Below are 19,403 nucleotides of genomic sequence, written 5' to 3'. Positions count from 1 at the left end.
ATTTTATAATAAAATATTCAATAATTATTCTAATTATTTAATTTTTAACATAAAATTTATATAAATCCTTTTATATCTTTAAATTAAAAAATTCAAAAATTATAGAAAAATAAATTAGCTAAACATATTTAAAAGACTCTAATGAGATCGGTTTGCAAACCAAATACCAAATGTTCTCAAATCCCCACTTGTATCAAGTGCTAATTTCTTACGGAATTGTACCAGTACAAAAAAATTATGAAAAAATAGTGAAACTAAATTATAATAATATTTATAATTTGGACCTATAACGACTCTTGAAATAATTTTTGATTTTTATAGATCAAAATAGCTTTTTTAAAATTTAAAGGTTAGTACAGGATGTCTACGAGATCAAAGGGTGATTTGGGGTTTGTAGTAGGAAACCCTAAAGGCTTGCTAGAATAGGATTGTGAAGTCAACCATAGAAATAGAAACAATAAGAGTAGGATTATTGAAGCCCGCATAGATTGAATCTAACCATTTTTCATATGCATATAAATGCACATAATATAAACGACTCAGCTTCAAATACAGAAATAAGGATTTAAAATTAATTATAAAATTTAAAATGAGCATCATAATATATTTTTTGTGTTTCTGATGAATGTAAACTTTGAATTTTGCATCTCCTTTAACTTTTAGGTTTGCAATTTTTTAAATTCCTTTCTCCAATTTAAATGGGCAAGTTTTCGGCCATGTCCTTAGCTGATGTTTATTTACGTTTCTGTACAGTGTTTCGTTTGTTGGTAATTACTACGTTACTAAGTTCTCAACCTGACCTCCCTTTTTTTTCTTTAGTTAATTAGTATGCTTCATGTACTCTATATAGAATTGCATTTGGATTTTATTTAAATTGTATGTACTTTGCAGCTTAGTGAAGAGGGCCCAGGAGAGGATTCAAGTGGTGGGGATGTGCTTTCCAGTTTTAGTGAGTGGCTTTTACCTGCTAAAGAATTTGATGGCTTATGGGAAAGGTTTGCTGGACTAACAAATTTTTTTTGTTGAATAAATTTTTGTTCATTTTTCAAGCAGAAATCTTCACAGTTAAATTATATGCATAACTTTGTCCAGTTTAATCTATGAGACTGGTCTCAAGCAACGGTTGTTGCGATATGCTGCTAGCGCTCTTTTGTTTACTGAGAAAGGGGTAGATCCTTGTCTTGTTTCATGGAATAGGTAAGGGGTTTTATATTTCAAAAAGAATTTTAAATTGCTTCAAGAATATGCTTAGACCAATCTGTAAAAACATTCTTTGATAAATTCTTAGCTAAGTTTTCTTAGTTTTCTGGACAAATTTTTGTTAATTACAATTCTACTTGTTTTTAGTTTGGTTTTTATACTTTTTTCTGCATCAATTTATGTCTAAGACTCATGCATACTGTACATGCTTCTGCTACGGATCAATATCTTTCTTTTCTGTTACACTATGGGATTCGACGACTTATAGAATATATTCATATTTTCTAATTAAATTAAAACTTTGGAAGGAAAATGTCGACACTAGCTGTGACAATAATTGATGGATTTCTTTTGAACATGTTTGTGTCGCAGAATCATCCTTTTACATGGACCTCCAGGAACTGGCAAGACATCATTGTGCAAATCATTAGCTCAAAAACTTTCCATACGTTTCAATTCAAGGTTTGATTAGATTATTTGTTTCCTATTTTCTTACTGGCATTTGTATGGCCTTTCACTTCTTTTATGATTTATAACTAGATACTCAGCATGCCAACTGGTGGAAGTCAATGCTCACTCTTTGTTCAGCAAGTGGTTTTCTGAAAGTGGCAAACTGGTATGCTATTCAATTCTATAAATGGCATTGCTCTCTCTCCATCTATATGTCCATACACACACTCACACCAAAGCTGCACCTGTAGAATTCTGCTTTTCAAATTTAACTTAATGAATTATAAGTATACCATATGCCCTTCTTAGTAGTGCTGTGCATCTTCTTTCACATAAAGTCTAGAGCATGCTATATATTTTGGCATTATCTATGGAATGACATTCTGAGCTGTCCTCTGAGTGACGAAGTGTGGTATTTTGATAGTTGTATTTGTTTCATCCTCAACTGTACTTTTTTTTTTTGAGTAGTTATTCTAGCTATGGTATTACTTTACTTTTTTCAACAATCGGTTACCAATTGCCTTGCCAAAATTCCTTACAGCTGCAGTTATTCAATGTTGTAAGAAGATTTGACTTGGAAAACCATTAGTATATAGATTAATATTACACTTTCCAAATAGATGGATAATTATTTAGGCAGAACCCTTTAGGTCCCTTAGTTTCTTTTTGGAACATATATATATATGAACTATTTTCCCATATAGTGATTACTTGAAGACTTAGTTGGCCGTTGGGTGGGCGGCTACTTTTTTTTTTTAATAAAAAAAGAATTTTTAGAAGGGTCTTATTTTATTTTATTTTATGAGTTGTATTTTTTCCTTGTATTGAGATATTTTGGGGTTCGGGTTGAATATGTCTTTAAATTTTTTGGTACATATATGATAACTTTTATAGGAATTTCTCAAGCATTAATCATTTGGCATCCGTTTTTTCTTGTGATCATGCCTATTTTAATCTTTTTAATAAGTAAAACACCATGATGCAATCCATTTGTTATTGCAGCTCCTTATTTTAGAAAAATATTTAAGTGAAAAATCCAGTCCATTTGTTATTGCAGCTCCTTATTTTAGAAAAATATTTAAGTGAAAAATCCATGCTGGAAACTCGTAGATGCATGCTTTTATGTAACTTATCGAATATGTTTCACTTTTCAGGGTTCATTAGTACATTTACACTCTTTTAAATGTGTATGAGTGATGTAGGACTAAATACTTTTTTAATGGATGAGATAATAATATTGCATGATTCCTTGTTTAGAACAATAAAGATGAAACCATTAGCAATTAAAATGACAAAGTAAAACAAGAGAAGGGTGCCTACGCTTAGGCCAAGCCATGTGCTAAACACTTGAAAAATTAAACTAACTTAGAAATTTAATAACATGCTAAGTAAATTGACTTCAACAACATCCCTAATATAACAATAAGATTAGAAGCAAATAAAATGCATCAATCCCTACGTTTACTAAGCTCGACAGAGTTTGGTGAGCAAGATCTTCATGAATCTATCAAATCACAAGAACAAATTATACAATGAAAATATGAGAAAAGGGAGATTGAGAAACCCTTATCACGGTTGAGTTGCGATCCTCCATTGAACGATGCTAAGCTGTTCTTCAATGGCCTCGACAAGGGTGTCCAGGATGCGCTCTACATACTCTTCGGCGGTGTTGTCGATGCGCGGGTTGACATAAAAAAAGGTCAAGTGAAGGATGCAAACAAACCCTTGTTCGTCGTAGGCGAGACCGTAATCAGGATATGGATCGGCCATTCATGGGTGCTAGAAGAAGGTTGTCTCCGAAGATCACTAATAACCCTTTGAATCCAGCCAAGGGAGGAGGGAGAGGGTTTCCAAGCAATGCTCTAATTAATTCCTATGATTGGAATTAATTAAAGGAGAGAGGAGCTAGGTAGGGGCGGCGGCAAGGAGGAGGAAAATAGGGAATTTGTTTCCAAATTGTAAGAGTTGTATTTTGGAAAGAAATATAGAGGTGGGGAGCTTTGGAAATTTCGACTATGAGATGGTGGGGAATTAAGAAAGGTTTCCAAGAGAGGTTGGGAGGATTTGGAAATAAATTCCTAGGGATTTAATTAGGGGGTTGGCGGCATCATGGGCTAGGATAGGATTTATGAGGGAGATTTGGATTGCTATTTTAGGATTTAGTGATTAGGAAAGTTTTAAAGAAATCCCAATTAATTTGAAATACAAATTGGGTTTAATTTAGGAAATTTTCCTAAAATAAGTTTCTTAAATTAGGAAATAATTTCCAAAATTGAAAATATTTAGAAATTTGAAATTAAGCTTTCCCAAATTAAGGTGAATCATTTATGGAAGGTATTCAAAGAGGGAAATTTAAATTTTGGGAGGGGAAGAGAGGGGGATAGGCCGGCGAGTTGGTGGGGGAATTGGATGTGGGGTTTTAGTGGGGTGAAGGGAGAGTTGTCGGGTGAGGGTGGTAGTGGAGTTGGACTACTCGATGGTGAGGAGGCGATTAAATGGTGGCTGACGGCTTGGTGACAAAGGAAGAAAGATAGATAAAAGAAAGAACCACGAACCCGACCGTCTCCAAGGTTGGTGGGTGATCCAAACTTCCCTCTCCAAGGGTTTTCATTTCAATCTCTCAAGCTCTCATGAGAACTCAAACAAAGAGAAGAAATTTTATCATTCAATCATTCATTAGCTTTAGATAAATATGATGGTTATAAATAGCCACGTACAAAAGACTCCAGAAATAAAAGAACGACAATGCCTCTAGGGCTTACATATGACCTCCTTTAAGAAAAAGATAAAACGATAAAACAAATACACATAAATAATAAAAGCTACACATAAATAATAAAAGCTACATAACATAATAAAATAAAACAAAAACATGAAATGACTCAAAAATACATAGACTCGATCGTGGCCGTAGATCGACGACCATGACTCTGATATACTTTTCATGCTCTGATGTCCCCATCAATGAGTTTGTGCTTATTAGCGAACAATTCATATTATGTTTTTTTAAGGCCGCCTGATGCCTTCATAGATATATTAATACAATTTGAGTTTGTAGTCCTTACGTTGCAATTCCTATTATATCTTTTTTGGGTGCATGGGTATCCACACATATTAATACAATTTGAGTTTGTAAATGTCAGGTTAAAGTTCATATTATATTCCTTAGCACGCATATTTGCATGTTTTGAACAGTAAGACTTGCAAGTTATACCTTCTTTCACCTTTTCTTTGTGAAGTGCATATCAATCTCAATATGCTTCTTACGATAATATGATAATGTTGTACTGAATCATATTTTATGGTATTGTTAATTTATTGTGTTAGGATCTTCCTCGAGAGGAAGAAGCACTTCCTCTTCTTTATCTTGAGAGAGGAGGGAGGGAAGCGGAAGAGGGAGCAAACAGAAAGCAAATCCTTTATTACTTGACCATGCCAACCTATTACAACCTATTGCCTATTTATAGGCAAAAAATAGCTACAAAACAAGCTACACAAAAAAGCAATATCAATGACAATACAAGCCATTCAAGAAACTACCTAAATCTTGGACCAATATCCAACAATTTTCACATTGGTCCTAGATTTACACAACAAAAGATATCTACTATCCACAAAGAACAGCCCGACTGGTTTTCCCCGCCAATTGCGTCCATTGGACTATTAATAATTTTCTCAAGAACTGCTACACCATCTTCTTGAGTTTCCCGCTTCACGAGCTCTTAACTCCACCTCTCGACATATCTTCTCTTATTACACTGCGTCCCACGTAGTCAATTCATGAGCACCCCTTGTGCCTCGCTTCCACGCCTTGTGCGTCCACTTGCATCCCGTGCCTCGTGCCCGCGCCCTGAGCCTCCAGCTCCGCTCCCGCTCCTTGCAGTCATGGGGTATGACTCCGACCACATCCTGCGCTTATCCACCCGCGCACCGGGCCTATGCCTTCACCTGCGCCCTGCTCGTCTCAATCCCACGCTCTGCACTGCCGCGTCAGGCCAGCACCTTACGTGTCAACCACTGGTGCCCTGTGGTCCTGTGCGACCTCCTCATGCACCGCACGACGTCACACCTCCAGGTGCCTCGTACTCCAGGCACCGCTCCTCAAGAACGACCCGAATCCACCTCAAAGATCTCCCGGACTCCACCTGAAGTCCAACACTCCACCTCAAAAAGATTTAATCAGATCTTTTAATCATGATTCTAACAATCCCGTGCCCAATCTTGCACCAGGCTCCTTGCCTCCGCACTAGCACCTCCACCCGATCCACTAATTAGCTTTAGTAGCTTTCGTTATGATTTCCAAACTCCGAGAAACTCTCATACCACCAGCTTGTCGTCTAACGCCTCAAGAAAATACCCCATCTCCATTTGCTTATTTTTCTTCATAATCTCATTCTTTTGGATCACAAAGCTGCAATAATGTACCTCTCTTCTTCGTCCAGCAGACAAAAACCATTCATCTTCCACACGCAGGAATATGAAGCTGCAGCGAGCCCACTCCTGCTCTCCTCTCCAGTCGTGTGGTCTGATCTTGCTCTAGCCCCGTTCTTCTTCGTTCGGTTATGGCCCGTCCTGCCTCTTGTGCGAAGAGCCCTCACAGGACCTTAGCCCCTTGCCCTCGAAATCGCGACCCAGTTGCAATCTCGTGGCATGTGCGGGACCATTTCTTTCCACTTCCACTTTCGGTACTTTCCGCCTGCCTGTAATCCAAGGCCGATTGCAAGAAGCGCAACCCGTCTGCCGCTCGAGGTTCTTGCACAACCTTCTTGCTCACTCGATTCTCCTTGTCATCTTTTGCGTATCTCCCAGCTTGGACCAGCCGCCGCCTCCACCACCATAAATGTCACCAAGGAATCGGCGATAGCGAGGCGGTCTTCACATCGAATGAGAAGACCCCAAGGAGAGGCGGGAAAACACCGATCTTCGTCTTGCCTGTGACGACCATCACACGGTTCTCCGGCCGCCTTGCTCCCGCACGACCTCCGCTTCCGCAGAGCCACTTCCGATCCTTCCCGCGCCTAGTTGCTGCGCCCGCTCACAACAGTAGGCTCCTGAATTGATTTCTTTAGACAAAAAAACCTCCTCCTCCACCTCCACCTAGCTTGGTTGCATCCACCAAACTCTGATATCAGATGCGAGGTCTTGCTCTAAAGGAAGAAGCACTTCCTCTTCTTGATCTTAAGAGAGGAGGGAGAGAGGCAAGGGAAGAGGGGAAGACAAAAAGCATATCCTTTATTACTTGACCATGCCAACCTATCACAACCTATAACTTATTTATAGGCACAAAATATCTACAAAAGAAGCTACACAAAAAAGCAATACCAATGGCAATACAAGCCATTCAAGAAACTACTTAAATCTTGGACCAATATCCAACATACTGTTATAATATAATTTAAAAAATCATTTGAGGTGCACACTTTGAGGCATGCCTGGAATTGAGGTACACAAGGAGTGCCTCGATGCTTAAGCTTTAAACTTGATAATATTGCTAATAACTCTTTGGTATCATGTGATACTGTTTATGCAGGATGTCTAAGTTTTAAAAATTTTAGTGTAATCTTAGGACGAGATGAACAAAACTATGCATAAAAAAAATGAAATTTGCAATCAATGATCTGTAAAATTAGTTTCTTTTGGTGATAGTTAGGATATACAAAAATATTCACCCAAATGGTAAGTTAATGATCAACGGACCAAATAGATTTCTTTTGTGGGAAATTGGCGATTACAAAACAATCTTTTGATCAGGATTTGCTGCAAGTAGGAAATTCAGATTATTACAGTTTTGAGCAAGATCAATTACAAAATATATAGAAGGGAAAGCTACAATGAAGATATTCCTCAACTTAGAAATCCATTTCTTATAAGGCGATGACTTTTTCTATTAATTGGTAGTCGCCACTTGCACCATATTAAAAAAGGCGACATTCGACATTTATTAGCAGGTAAGCACAATTTGTAAACGTAAGACTAAAAGAAGTATTATTCGACAATTCTCCAAAAGCCTGGTTTGCATCGTGAAATTTGAGATCATATTGCATCCGGATTTGAGATACCAGAGGAGGGATTTTTTTTTCTAGACCATTCCCGAGGGCAATAACACATGGTTTTCGTATTGTACCTGACAACCTAGAGGGAAGCAACGTGGATAGGTTGGACCTGAAGGAAGCAAAGCAGAGATTTCATTTCAGATGGATATCCCAGCAAGCGTTGAGGGAAACTGCACGTGATCAAAATTGGTTTACTGATTTAAAACCATTTATAATTTCAGAAAATGCTAAAAATAAAAAGATTTAGGGTAATAAGCAATTATTAAGTTAATTAATCAGACATTAATTCAACCAATTAAGATTTTCCTTTATTTATTTAACTTGCATAATTACTTTATATTAGGATATCAATGCTTTCATTTCAAATAAATCTAATTAGCGGTAAACACATGCTTAAAATGATGCACATTAAAACTAGATAAAGTGTAGCAACAAAAAAATTCTGTATGACAGTGCGGTTGCAGCACATGTTGATGATTGAGAAATAGAAAATGGAATAATATTGCATGTTTATCCGGGAAAGCAAAGAAAGTAATGCCAGTGCAAAGTAAGATTAATTTGGGAAGGTCTAGATATGAATGCTATTTGTCCGAGCTGAGCAGGTGTTGCTCAAAAGCAATTAGGTAGTCTTGAATTTACCAAAAATGCATTGTTGACCTGGGATAAGTGAGGTAACATAACAATTAACATCATCGCTAAATTGTTGTGTTTAACCTAGTAACAGTGATAATCGTTCCTTTTATCACTTTCATGTATTACAGAGAATAAACAGGTACATCATGGTCTCAAATCTGGTGCAATCAACAGTGACTTGCCAATTCATTTTGCTTCCAGGTTGCAAAACTCTTTCAGAAGATTCAAGACATGGTGGAGGAAGAGAGTACTCTCGTCTTCGTTTTAATAGGTAACTCTATGGCTTATATTATTGTCGTTTTCTTATGTCTGATCTTTTTCCTTGAACATGAAAAAGCCGGCTCATGTTTCATCTTCGTTGAATAATCAAAACAGTTTCATGTTCAGCTGTTGAAAATTATTTTGTTCAAGCTTGATTTGATTTTATGCACGAAACTACTGTTCCTATTTGCCTGAACTTGTTAGGATTAAAGATTTGATATTAAGTTAAACTTGAACTAGAACGTAAACAAGCTCAAATCAGTCTAATTAATAAAATTAACAATTGCATAGCCACAATTGTCAATAACGGTTTAGTAGCAGCCACTAGTAGCAATCTGTAGCCAAATGCAACAAAGTTAACATCTATTAGGCCAACAATTAACGCATGAAAATGTGAAAACAATGAATTTGTTGCCAATTTCTACTTTGTATTCCCAAAGCATTGCTACTTTGGTTTTGAAATAATAAGAGTTTGTTTTGTCTATGTATGAGGCCTGCTGAATATTAGATTATAATTTTTTGCACCATTTTCTTATTTTGAGACTTAAAATTCACAGATGAAGTCGAGAGTCTTGCGGCTGCAAGGCAGGCTGCATTATCTGGCTCTGAACCATCAGACTCCATTAGGGTATTTTCATGAAACACAGTGCATGTAATCATATTTGTTACTAATTACACCACATTCTTATTTTGGTTGATAGAAGGGGAATTAAGATCCCAGAGTAAAATATTGCTTTTTGGGTTTTTCAGGTTGTGAATGCATTGCTTACTCAGATGGACAGACTAAAATCTTCGCCAAATGTGATCATTTTGACAACATCAAACATAACGGCTGCAATAGGTAATCTTTCATTTCTTATACGTTTGTTATAATTTTTTTGATGGACTAGAAATAATTTTTTTTTTCTAGATACTGTTTGTGATCACAATGTATTGCGCGTGTATTTTTTATTAATTCTCAATTGTAGATGTGAATGAATTTTTCGTTCTATTTGTGGTGCATTGTAAAGTTTTTTATTGAAAAAAATGATACTTTTCTAAGTGGTCGGGATCAAGGAGTTACAATCGAAGAGCTCTTGGCAACACTTGCCAACACTCTCACCCACACATCGACACACCAGTATTTTGATGGTGCTTTTCTTTCTAAATCACTGTGCACCTCAAGGAAGGATAGAATAAGAATGATCGGAGGAAATTGAGGGATTTGTTTGTGTTAAATCTCAACCTTACGATCCCAAAGATATCAACGGCTAAGAACAGTAATCCGTGGGAAGACTATCTGGATAGCATTAATTCCTTCCATTGATTTAGGAATAATTGTATTCTCATTATTATAAGAGTTATTTGTTTCCTTATCAATACACCTTGTATAAATCTATAAATAGGGAGTAGATTGCATAATAAAATTCAAGCTTTTCCCTCTCAAATCCTCTTTTGTAACATGGTATCAGAGCACCGGAGGAAAAACTCCGTGAAGAGAGGCCTTAGTTGCCGTTGACGGAAAGTCGTCAAAGGAACGTCGTCGAATAGCCACGAAGGAGACGAAGGAGCCAAAGAAGCCTCGCGTGAAGCAACAAACCCGATCCGACAGGAAGGAAAGATCGGCGAAGAAGAGGAGCGTAGTCGAGAAGCCGACCAATAGGAAGGAAAGACCGTCGAGCAGCCGACGAGCATCCCGATCCGATAGGAAGGAAAGACCGTCGAAGGCGTCCCGATCCGATCGGAAGAGAAGCCTCCTGCGTGCGTACCCTAATCGAGCGGCTCCATGCATGCGAAAGGAGCGACCGAACGGGACTTCTCTGGAGCCCAACCACTTGCCTAGTTCCGATCTGAGCTTTTTAAAGAGCCCGGTTGGTTTGGTTTAGTAAACCAGAAAAAAAAACCCTTCGACCTTTATTGTCGAACAAAGAAAATTTTAGGAAGCCTTAATTGCTTTCCAATGTCAGAAATTAACTCCTCTCAAAGCGTTGATCAAACTGAGGAGTCAATGGGGCACCAAGGATGAGGTGACCTTCAAAGCATGCAACCTTCCTATCGTCTAAATGGGAAGAACTACTTGGAGTGGTCTCAATTTGTGAAGACATACTTGAAGGGGAAAGGTAAAGTACATCACCTCCTTGGAGGAGGACCAAAAGAAGGATATCCCAAATTTGGGGCATGGGATGAAGAAGACTCCATGATTATCTCATGATTGTGGAATTCCATGACTCCAGAAATTAGTGATACATTTATGTTCCTTTCAACTGCAAAGGACATATGGGATGCTACCAGACAAACCTTCTCCAAAGCTCGTGATGCGGCTCAAATCTTTGAAATTAAAGTCAAAGTTGGAAGCACAAAATAAGGGAGTAAGACCGTGACGGAGTATGCCACCATTCTACAAAATCTGTGGCAAGAACTTGATCACTATAGATGCATAGAAACCAGATGTCCAGAAGATGCTGCGATCCTAAAGAACTTTATTGAAAAAGATAGAGTTTATGATTTTCTTGCAGGACTGAATACAGAATTTGATCAAGTTAGGGTTCAAATTCTGGGCAAGGAGGAGACGCCATCACTCAATGAAACAATTTCCCTCATTCGCACAGAAGAAAGCTGATGAGGACTGATGTTAGAACCGAAGGCAGTTGAAAGCTCAGCAATGGTGATGAATAAAGAATCGTCATGGAAGGAGAAGGGTAAAGATTTCTCGAAGTTCAAAGACAATGACTCACTTTGGTGCAGCTATTGCAAAAAGTCAAGACACACAAAGGAAGCATGCTGGAAATTACATGGAAAACCCCCCAGCAAGGAGTGGAATCAAAAGGGTGAAACAAGGAGCACAGCACATGCCAACACTACAAGTAAGCCAGAAGCACGGTCCAGCCTTGGAGAATTCAATAAAGAAGATATTGATAAATTAAAACAACTCCTGGTATCTCTTGAAAAATCAAATGCTTCTTCTTCACTTGCACTCTTAGGTAAAACTCAAATTTCTTTTAGTTTAAGTGCTTCCAGAAATCATCTAAAGGAATTATGGATAATTGATTCAGGAGCTACAAATCACATAACCCACTCACCTACCCACCTCATAAACTATACTCCTTGCCCAAATAACAAGAAAATCATCACTGCTGATGGTTCTCTTACCACGGTAACTGGCCAAGGAGACATCATATTATCTCCCTCACTCACCCTGAAAAATGTCCTCCACGTACCATAATTATCCACAAATCTAATATCAATACAAAAAGTTACCAATGATCATAATTGTCAAGCCTTATTTAACCCTACTTATTGCTTATTTCAGGACCAGAGATCGGGGAAGAAGATTGGACTTGCTAAGGAGAAAGCAGGATTGTACTACCTGGAAGAACCAAATCAATTTAATAATAATTACTCCATGTTATCCCTAGTAGATAGGAATTCCACTATTTGGCTTCATCATTATAGACTAGGACATCCGTCTTTTGATATCCTAAGACATATGTATCCACAACTGTTTCAGAAAATAGAAAATAAAAATTTTCATTGTGAAACCTGTGAGTTGGCTAAACATAAAAGAACCTCATTCCCAAACAAAAGTGAGAGATGTGACACTCCTTTCTACCTTATTCATAGTGATATATGGGGACCCCCAAAAATCCCCAATATATCTGAGGCACACTGGTTTGTGTCTTTTATTGATGATTGCACTAGAGTCTCTTGGATCTATCTCCTTAAAAATAAATCTGATGTTAGCACCATTCTTCCCATCTTTCATTCCATGATCCAAAATCAATTTGGGGTAAAAATACGGAGATTCCGCTCTGATAATGCCAAAGATTATTTCAACCAAACCCTTTTCTCATACTTCCAGAATGAAGGGATCATCCATGAGTCCTCATGTGTTCACACCCCACAACAAAATGGGGTTGCAGAGAGGAAAAATGGTCACCTTCTAGCCACCACTCGAGCCTTCCTATTTCACTACAATACACCCAAATCCTATTGGGGGAAGCTCTTTTAACTGCAGCCTATCTCATAAACCGATTACCTTCAACAGCCTTAGGCCTCAAAACTCCAATGGAGACCTTGTCCTCTTTTTACCCAGAGTTTCGAACCCATCATAATATTGCACCCAAAATCTTTGGATGCACTGCCTATGTTCATATCCACAGCCATGAGCGAGGAAAATTAGATCCAAGAGCACTCAAATGCATCTTTGTTGGTTATTCAGCAACCCAAAAAGGTTATAAGTGTTATCATCCTCCCACAAGAAAAACCTTTGTTTCTATTGATGTTACCTTTGATGAGAAAAATTCCTATTTCTCAAAAACTCATCTTCAGGGGGAGACTGAACTTGAGGAAGATGAGGAAATTGAACTAGCACCTCTTGACATTCCTCCACCACCTCAAAATAATCCACCTGAAACCCATGACAACGTTATTAGATTTGGAAAGGTTTACTCCAGACGTACAAGCTCAAGCTGTACTCCAAAGCAGATCCAAGAATCTGAACCATCTCCTGGAAATAAGGTAAGCTCACCACCTCCCTTATACCCTATAAACAACTCTATATCTTTCAACAATTTTTCATCGTCACACCAAAATTTTCTTGTTTCATTAGAAGATATCCGTATTCCTAAAGATGTTTTTGAGGCCTTATCTGATAAAAATTGGAGAAATGCCATGAAAGATGAAATGCAGGCTCTGGAGAAGAACGAAACATGGGAGATCGTCAATCTACCGATAGGGAAAAAATCGGTTGGCTGCAAATGGGTGTTCTCAGTAAAATACAAAGCTGATGGCACACTGGAGAGATATAAGGCAAGACTAGTGGCAAAAGGGTTTACTCAAACGTATGGCATTGACTACCAAGAAACGTTTGCACCTGTGGCCAAGATGAATACTGTCCGAATACTACTCTCACTAGCAGCCAAGTACAATTGGCACCTGGAACAACTGGATGTGAAAAATGCATTCCTACATGGAGACTTAGAAGAAGAGATATTTATGGAAATACCACCAGGCTTTAAAGGGAAATCTGAAGGTAACAAGGTGTGCAAACTGAAAAAGGCTCTATATGGGCTCAAACAATCACCAAGGGCATGGTTCGGAAAATTCTCCAAATTCATGCTCTTGAATGGATATCAACAGAGTCAAGGAGATCATACACTATTCTTCAAACACTCAGACTCAGGGGGAGTCACAATATTATTAGTGTATGTTGATGATATTATTTTGACTGGAAGTAATGAAGAGGAGAAAGCCAGTTTAAGGAAAAATCTGGCTAAGGAATTTGACATCAAAGAACTTGGTAGACTAAAATATTTTCTCGGAATTGAAGTAGCTCACTCCAGCAAAGGAATCTTCATTTCACAACAGAAATACATCAAAGATCTTCTAAAAGAAACAGGTAAACTTGCCTGTAAACCAGCACCAACACCAGTAGAACCTAATCTTAAACTGGGAGAAGCTAAAGAAGATCCAGATGTAGATAAAGGAGCCTACCAGAGACTTGTAGGGAAATTGATCTACCTCTCCCACACTAGACCAGACATAGCATTTGCTGTAAGCATGGTCAGTCAGTTTATGCAGAATCCAAAGCAGATTCACATGCAAGCAGTAGACAGGATATTGCACTACCTTAAAGGGAGACCAGGAAAAGGAATTCTCTTTAAGAGAGATCGCGGAATGATCCTAGAAGTATACACGGATGCTGACTACGCAGGATCACCTGTTGATAGAAGATCTCCATGTACTATCTAAGGATCAACTTGCAGATATCCTTACTAAAGGATTGGACAGTTTTGCCTTTCTCCGAATGATTGACAAGCTGGGAATGACGGATCCATACTTCCCAGCTTGAGGGGGAGTGTTAAATCTCAACCTTACGATCCCAAAGATATCAACGACTGAGAACAGTAATCCGTGGGAAGACTACCTGGATAGCATTAATTCCTTCCATTGATTTAGGAATAATTGTATTCTCATTATTATAAGAGTTATTTGTTTCTTTATCAATACACCTTGTATAGATCTATAAATAGAGAGTAGATTGCATAATAAAATTCAAGTTTTTCCCTCTCAAATCCTCGTTTGTAACAGTTTGAATATACCTTATTGGTTGGGATGCCTTCCTAGGTGAATTGACGTGCTTTTTGTGCTCAGTTGGCGAGGCAGCTTGTGATATATGTTGATATAAATGATTATTTCAGGTTATTAAACATTTAAATCCTAGTCAATCATAAAATAATCTTCTATATAAAGTAAAACTTTTATAGATTATTGTTTTAATCTTGGCGAAGTTAAATTATTAAGTCATAGTTGAACCAAGTATATCCAATACCAGCTCCACTCAATAACCTATCTGATTCCAAGGCTTGATGATAACATTTATAAATTTTTCTCAAATGATCTGTTTTCTATTGCTTTTTAGTTGCTTGATGTAGTTGTTAAAAGTCTTATGATAGCTTGTTAGTCATATATCAATTGTATATTAGCATTTTTGATTGACCGTTTTTATGTTGTGGAAGACACTTTTTACTTGATTGATCCATTCATCAGTAATATACGAGCTTTTATGGTATGTTGAATTTCCATTGCGATCTGATTCATATTCCAATTACAAAATATTAGAGTTAACTTTTTTTAAATTGCAGATATTGCTTTTGTTGATCGAGCAGACATCAAAGCATATGTTGGTCCTCCAACTCTGCAAGCACGATATGAAATATTGAGGTCTTGTTTACAAGAACTTCTGCGCACTGGAATTCTCAAGTACTCTCAGGTATCCTTTTCTTTAGACACAACCTAACCTTGCCACCCTCATTGTTTTCATCTTCTTTTATATTTAAGTTATTTCATTGAAAACGAAAGTTTTAACTTTTTGTTATTTGTAAATACAAAGAAAGCACAACTCTATTCTGTTTTGATTTGGTTTGGACCAGAATCTTTTTATGACCTCTTATTACCAGCATTTGGTACTCTTTTCACTAGCCAAATTGGGTGCTATGAACTGCCATGGTACTAATAAGGTTTAAAACTATAGCGGTACATTGATACTGGTTAACAAATGCAATCATGCATGAGTATAAGTAATGTCATGCTAGATGAAAACTTGATTAAATTTACCTGAAGCAAGTGAAATTGCTATAAACAAAGAGATGAGAATAAAATGACATAACAAAAAATCGTCTGTTATGGTGATACTCATGTTTATATGCAATTTCCATATCTCCAGGCAAGGCCTACAAATTCTGATTTACTTTTCTCGCGTAATTGCAATGGTCTGTGGCCCGTCAAGGCGCAAGACATCTCTTTTCACTGGCAATTTATCGAATTTAATTGAAATATTTTTTTTTTGGGGAAAATAGTTGAAATATACTATAACAACATTAAGGGTGATGAGACTGACAAAAAACTGTCTCAGGATTGCGAGTATCTTGTACTTCCAAACTATTCAACCCTACTTGACAAGCTTCATTCCTCTGATATGGGGGAACCTGGAGAAGCTCTGTTTCTCTTCAAAAAACTACTTGAAGCCGCAGAAGCTTGCCAGGTAAATATCTTTTTTCTCTTACGGCTCAAAATCAGGATCATCTTAAATATAATGTCAACTCTTATACCATGCTTTAATTATTTTTTCTTTCAGGGGTTAAGTGGAAGAGCGTTAAGAAAGCTTCCTTTCTTGGCTCACGCAGCTCTTGCTAACCCTAATTGTTGTGATCCCAGTAAGTTCTTGCATACACTAGTAGAAACTGCACAAAGAGAGGTTTCTGAACTGCAAGCTTAATATGAAAACGATACATACAAATAGTAGTACAGACTGTACAGTTATCTTTGGTGCTGCTTTCTGCTACCCCATTTTCATATCCAAAACAATCACAATTTCTGCAGCAAAACCAGAATGGACAAAATGCAACAAATTCTTATATGACACTTATTTTTTATGTTTTGTTTTGTTTCGATTTAAAGTAACTATGTGTAATCTCTTAATTTTTCAATTCCTCTATTATTATCAAGAGTAATTCTTGTTTACACTTACAAATCAACATATTTCTAACATTGTAATTCAAAATAGAGTTCCCCATGAAATTTCGGAAGTTGCAAATGATTGTTAAAACATACAAGCATGAAAAATATATATCATTTAGGAGAAAAGTACATAGCCCTGGTTTAACATGTACAAAGCAAGAGATTAAAAAAGAAAGAAAGACAAAAGGGCCAATAAAAGAAGAATTCCTGTATTTAACTCAAAAGCAATGGCCACAGTAAATATATAGTACATAAGTCTGCAGCAGCAGATGAAAACGAGCATTCCTAGTGGAGTGTGGACCTACATAAGGGGCAGGTGCTTCCCATGCCGACCAGAAGCCATCGCTCAAGGCAAGCTCGGTGGAATAAGTGGTTGCACGCCACTATTTGGCTAACTTCTTCCCTTCCATTTTCCAGTCCCTGCAGGCAAACGCTACAACACCATTCTTCTTCTCCTTGTTGCCCTGGCTGCTGTCGTTGATGTCGCATCGACGCCACTGGCATGGCGGAGGCGACCTCGATGGTGTCTTGATGGTTGCCCATGACCTGAAGCAGTATCCAGTTGACACCATCCTTGAGCAGAAACAGAGGAAGGAAGGCTAGTGGCAGGAAGGCATCCCCCAGGCCAGGTACGCTTGATATCCCCATCTTGAGACGCTAATTAGCTTGTATTTCTCTACTTCCATATAAGTTTTACTCTTATATTTATAGTTAGTGTTAACGCAAGATACAAGTTCTAATTCTTTTCTGGGTAAGGCAGAATTTACTAGGCATGGCCTTCAAATTTAAAATTCACTAAATCCTGTAAATAATTATAATCAAAGGATTAAAAATAAAAGCCTTAATCCAAGCAATTTCCAGGGTCTAAAAAGTTAGAAGATGTTGAAGATATTATTCGTTCGAAAATAAAAAATGGATATAAAAGATTTAATTGCTTATGATATCAGACAGAATCATAGATCATATTATTATAAGCATAAAGAAAGGCGGATAAAACCGGGACAAATAGTAGCGTTTGGAAGGCGGAAGTGGATGAAATGTGGAAAAGAAGAGGATTGGCGGTAGCCACGCGGAGGCTCAGCAAGCGTCGGTATGTCTTGGGCTGCTGCGTTGCGGTGGTGGTGGTGCGGAGAACGCGTCGATGGCGTACAAGTGTGAGAACGTGGTGTGAGGTGGCGATAATGACCACCGCTAATTCTTCAAGTGGTGGGCCATGGGCCGAGCTTGCCCACGCGGTTTTTGAAATTTCAAAGCTCTTTCTGTACATAAGTTGCCACTAGGCTGCTCTTGTGGGCCCTGTTTATTTTTGGTACACTAGAAAACCGATTAATTAATCTCTTTGGCCTTTAAAATAAAATTAATTAGGTGTCGTGTGCTAATATATTATTTCGTATTATTTTTATTTGTATATATATTATTTATGCATTTTTAATTTGTTGAGAAATGTGTATTTTTTTATTATTATGAGGGTGATGACAAAAGAAGTTGCTGGAAAAAAGAATAAATTAAATCAAAGAAATGGATGGCTTTGTTGGCTTCATTATTAATATACGATTGATGTGATTGATTTAGGTCTAAAGTATTAAAAAATTAATATTCGTTAATTGTTGTTTTTGACCTTTGATTTCACCCGAACTTGGCCAAGTTTAATGGGGTATGGTCTAGAGGTGTAAACAAGTAGAATCAAGCTCAGTCATATTTAGTTGGAGTTTGAAATTGATTGATTAATCGAGTTTGAGCTTAATCTCGAGCTTTATTTTATGTGTTCAAGCTGGCTTAAGTAACTGTAATTCAGAGAGAGTCCCCATTAAGCCAGTGGGGAAGGTGCCAAGTGTTATCAACAATGATGGAGCTTAAGTAATTCTAATGCAGAGATAGATGAGATATCAATGCTGGATCTAACATCCTAGTAAGAGTTTCCATTAAGCCAATGATTCCAAAACAGAAAGATAAAGCCGATAGGAGATATTTCAAATGAAAACTTGTTCTTAGAGGAGATAATAATATTTGAAATATGTTTTCAGAAGGAAGATGCTTTGCTGAGGAGACTGATATTTAAATCTACACCAAATGGCTAATAGGTTATCAGTGTTGTAAAGTCGAGCAATAAGACAGCAACATAAACCATGATATAGGCAGTTAATAGAAGGAATGCCAAGATCACCTAGTTTCTTGCGAAGAGAAGTTTTCTTCCAAGAGATTAGATAAAGATTCCTAGAAGTGCTCCCATGGTAAATAAACCTTGCACATAGTTTATTATTGAACTTAATACAAATTTTAGATAATTTCACTCTAATCTAGTAGCCAACAAAGTCCAAATGGTGGAATTTCAAATACTGTAATCTATTGCCAATGATAACAGCTTAGCTATCCAACCTTTTAGCGAAGAGTTTTTTTTTTTTGCATAAGAGGATTAAAATAAACAATGTGTACCCTTTTAAACGAAGTTAAGAATATTACTAATCTCAGTTCCATTCTGAACTGAAGAAGATAAGAGGATAGAGCTTTTGTTCATGTTTGCATACAAATAAGACAAGGAAGCAAAGTGATCTATAATAACATTAAGTCTATATGCGTTGGAAGCAAAAGCTTTACCAAAGACCATGCCATCATCAACTTACAATAAGTGTGTAATGAAGTGGCCCCAACCATAATTCCCTCAAAGCAGAGATAAATATAGGGGAGCAGAACATTCTAAAACACATGCACCTTAACCCAATAATTCTTGAAGAGAAATCTATTCTTTTTTTGAGTGTGGTTGAGATAAATATAAGTTAAGAGGGGAGTGATCAAAACAACTAAGTTGAA

The 19,403-nt window shown here is 37.3% G+C and overlaps 2 protein-coding genes across 3 annotated transcripts in view; one reads left to right on the top strand and one right to left on the bottom strand.

Annotated features, from left to right (window-relative positions):
* Positions 1-16,766, top strand: part of LOC110114776 (pachytene checkpoint protein 2 homolog) — a 37,966-nt gene extending 21,200 nt beyond the window's left edge. For both annotated transcript variants that reach the window (XM_020847765.2, XM_020847766.2), the window contains exons 5-14: positions 892-995; positions 1,093-1,197; positions 1,573-1,662; positions 1,741-1,816; positions 8,538-8,607; positions 9,155-9,225; positions 9,348-9,438; positions 15,221-15,348; positions 15,991-16,119; positions 16,213-16,766. In XM_020847765.2, coding sequence (XP_020703424.1) covers positions 892-995; positions 1,093-1,197; positions 1,573-1,662; positions 1,741-1,816; positions 8,538-8,607; positions 9,155-9,225; positions 9,348-9,438; positions 15,221-15,348; positions 15,991-16,119; positions 16,213-16,353 — 1,005 coding nt within the window. In that variant the 3' untranslated portion in view covers positions 16,354-16,766. The remainder of the gene's footprint in view (positions 1-891; positions 996-1,092; positions 1,198-1,572; positions 1,663-1,740; positions 1,817-8,537; positions 8,608-9,154; positions 9,226-9,347; positions 9,439-15,220; positions 15,349-15,990; positions 16,120-16,212) is intronic.
* Positions 16,767-16,880: 114 nt separating this feature from the next.
* On the bottom strand, positions 16,881-17,243 carry LOC110114787 (E3 ubiquitin-protein ligase RNF149-like). The gene has a single exon (XM_020847786.1). It carries the CDS (start codon positions 17,241-17,243, stop codon positions 16,881-16,883), a length of 363 nt encoding a protein of 120 aa, XP_020703445.1.
* Between the last annotated feature and the right edge of the window lie 2,160 nt (positions 17,244-19,403).

Source organism: Dendrobium catenatum, unplaced genomic scaffold, assembly GCF_001605985.2.
Source record: "Dendrobium catenatum unplaced genomic scaffold, ASM160598v2 fragScaff_scaffold_412, whole genome shotgun sequence".
NCBI lineage: Eukaryota > Viridiplantae > Streptophyta > Magnoliopsida > Asparagales > Orchidaceae > Dendrobium > Dendrobium catenatum.
Note: the sequence above shows the minus strand (reverse complement) of the source record. Positions and strands in the feature narration are given on the sequence as shown.

Excerpts from the sequence above, each read along its gene's own strand:
- LOC110114787 (XM_020847786.1), bottom strand. The coding sequence starts at position 17,243 with ATGGGGATATCAAGCGTACCTGGCCTGGGGGATGCCTTCCTGCCACTA.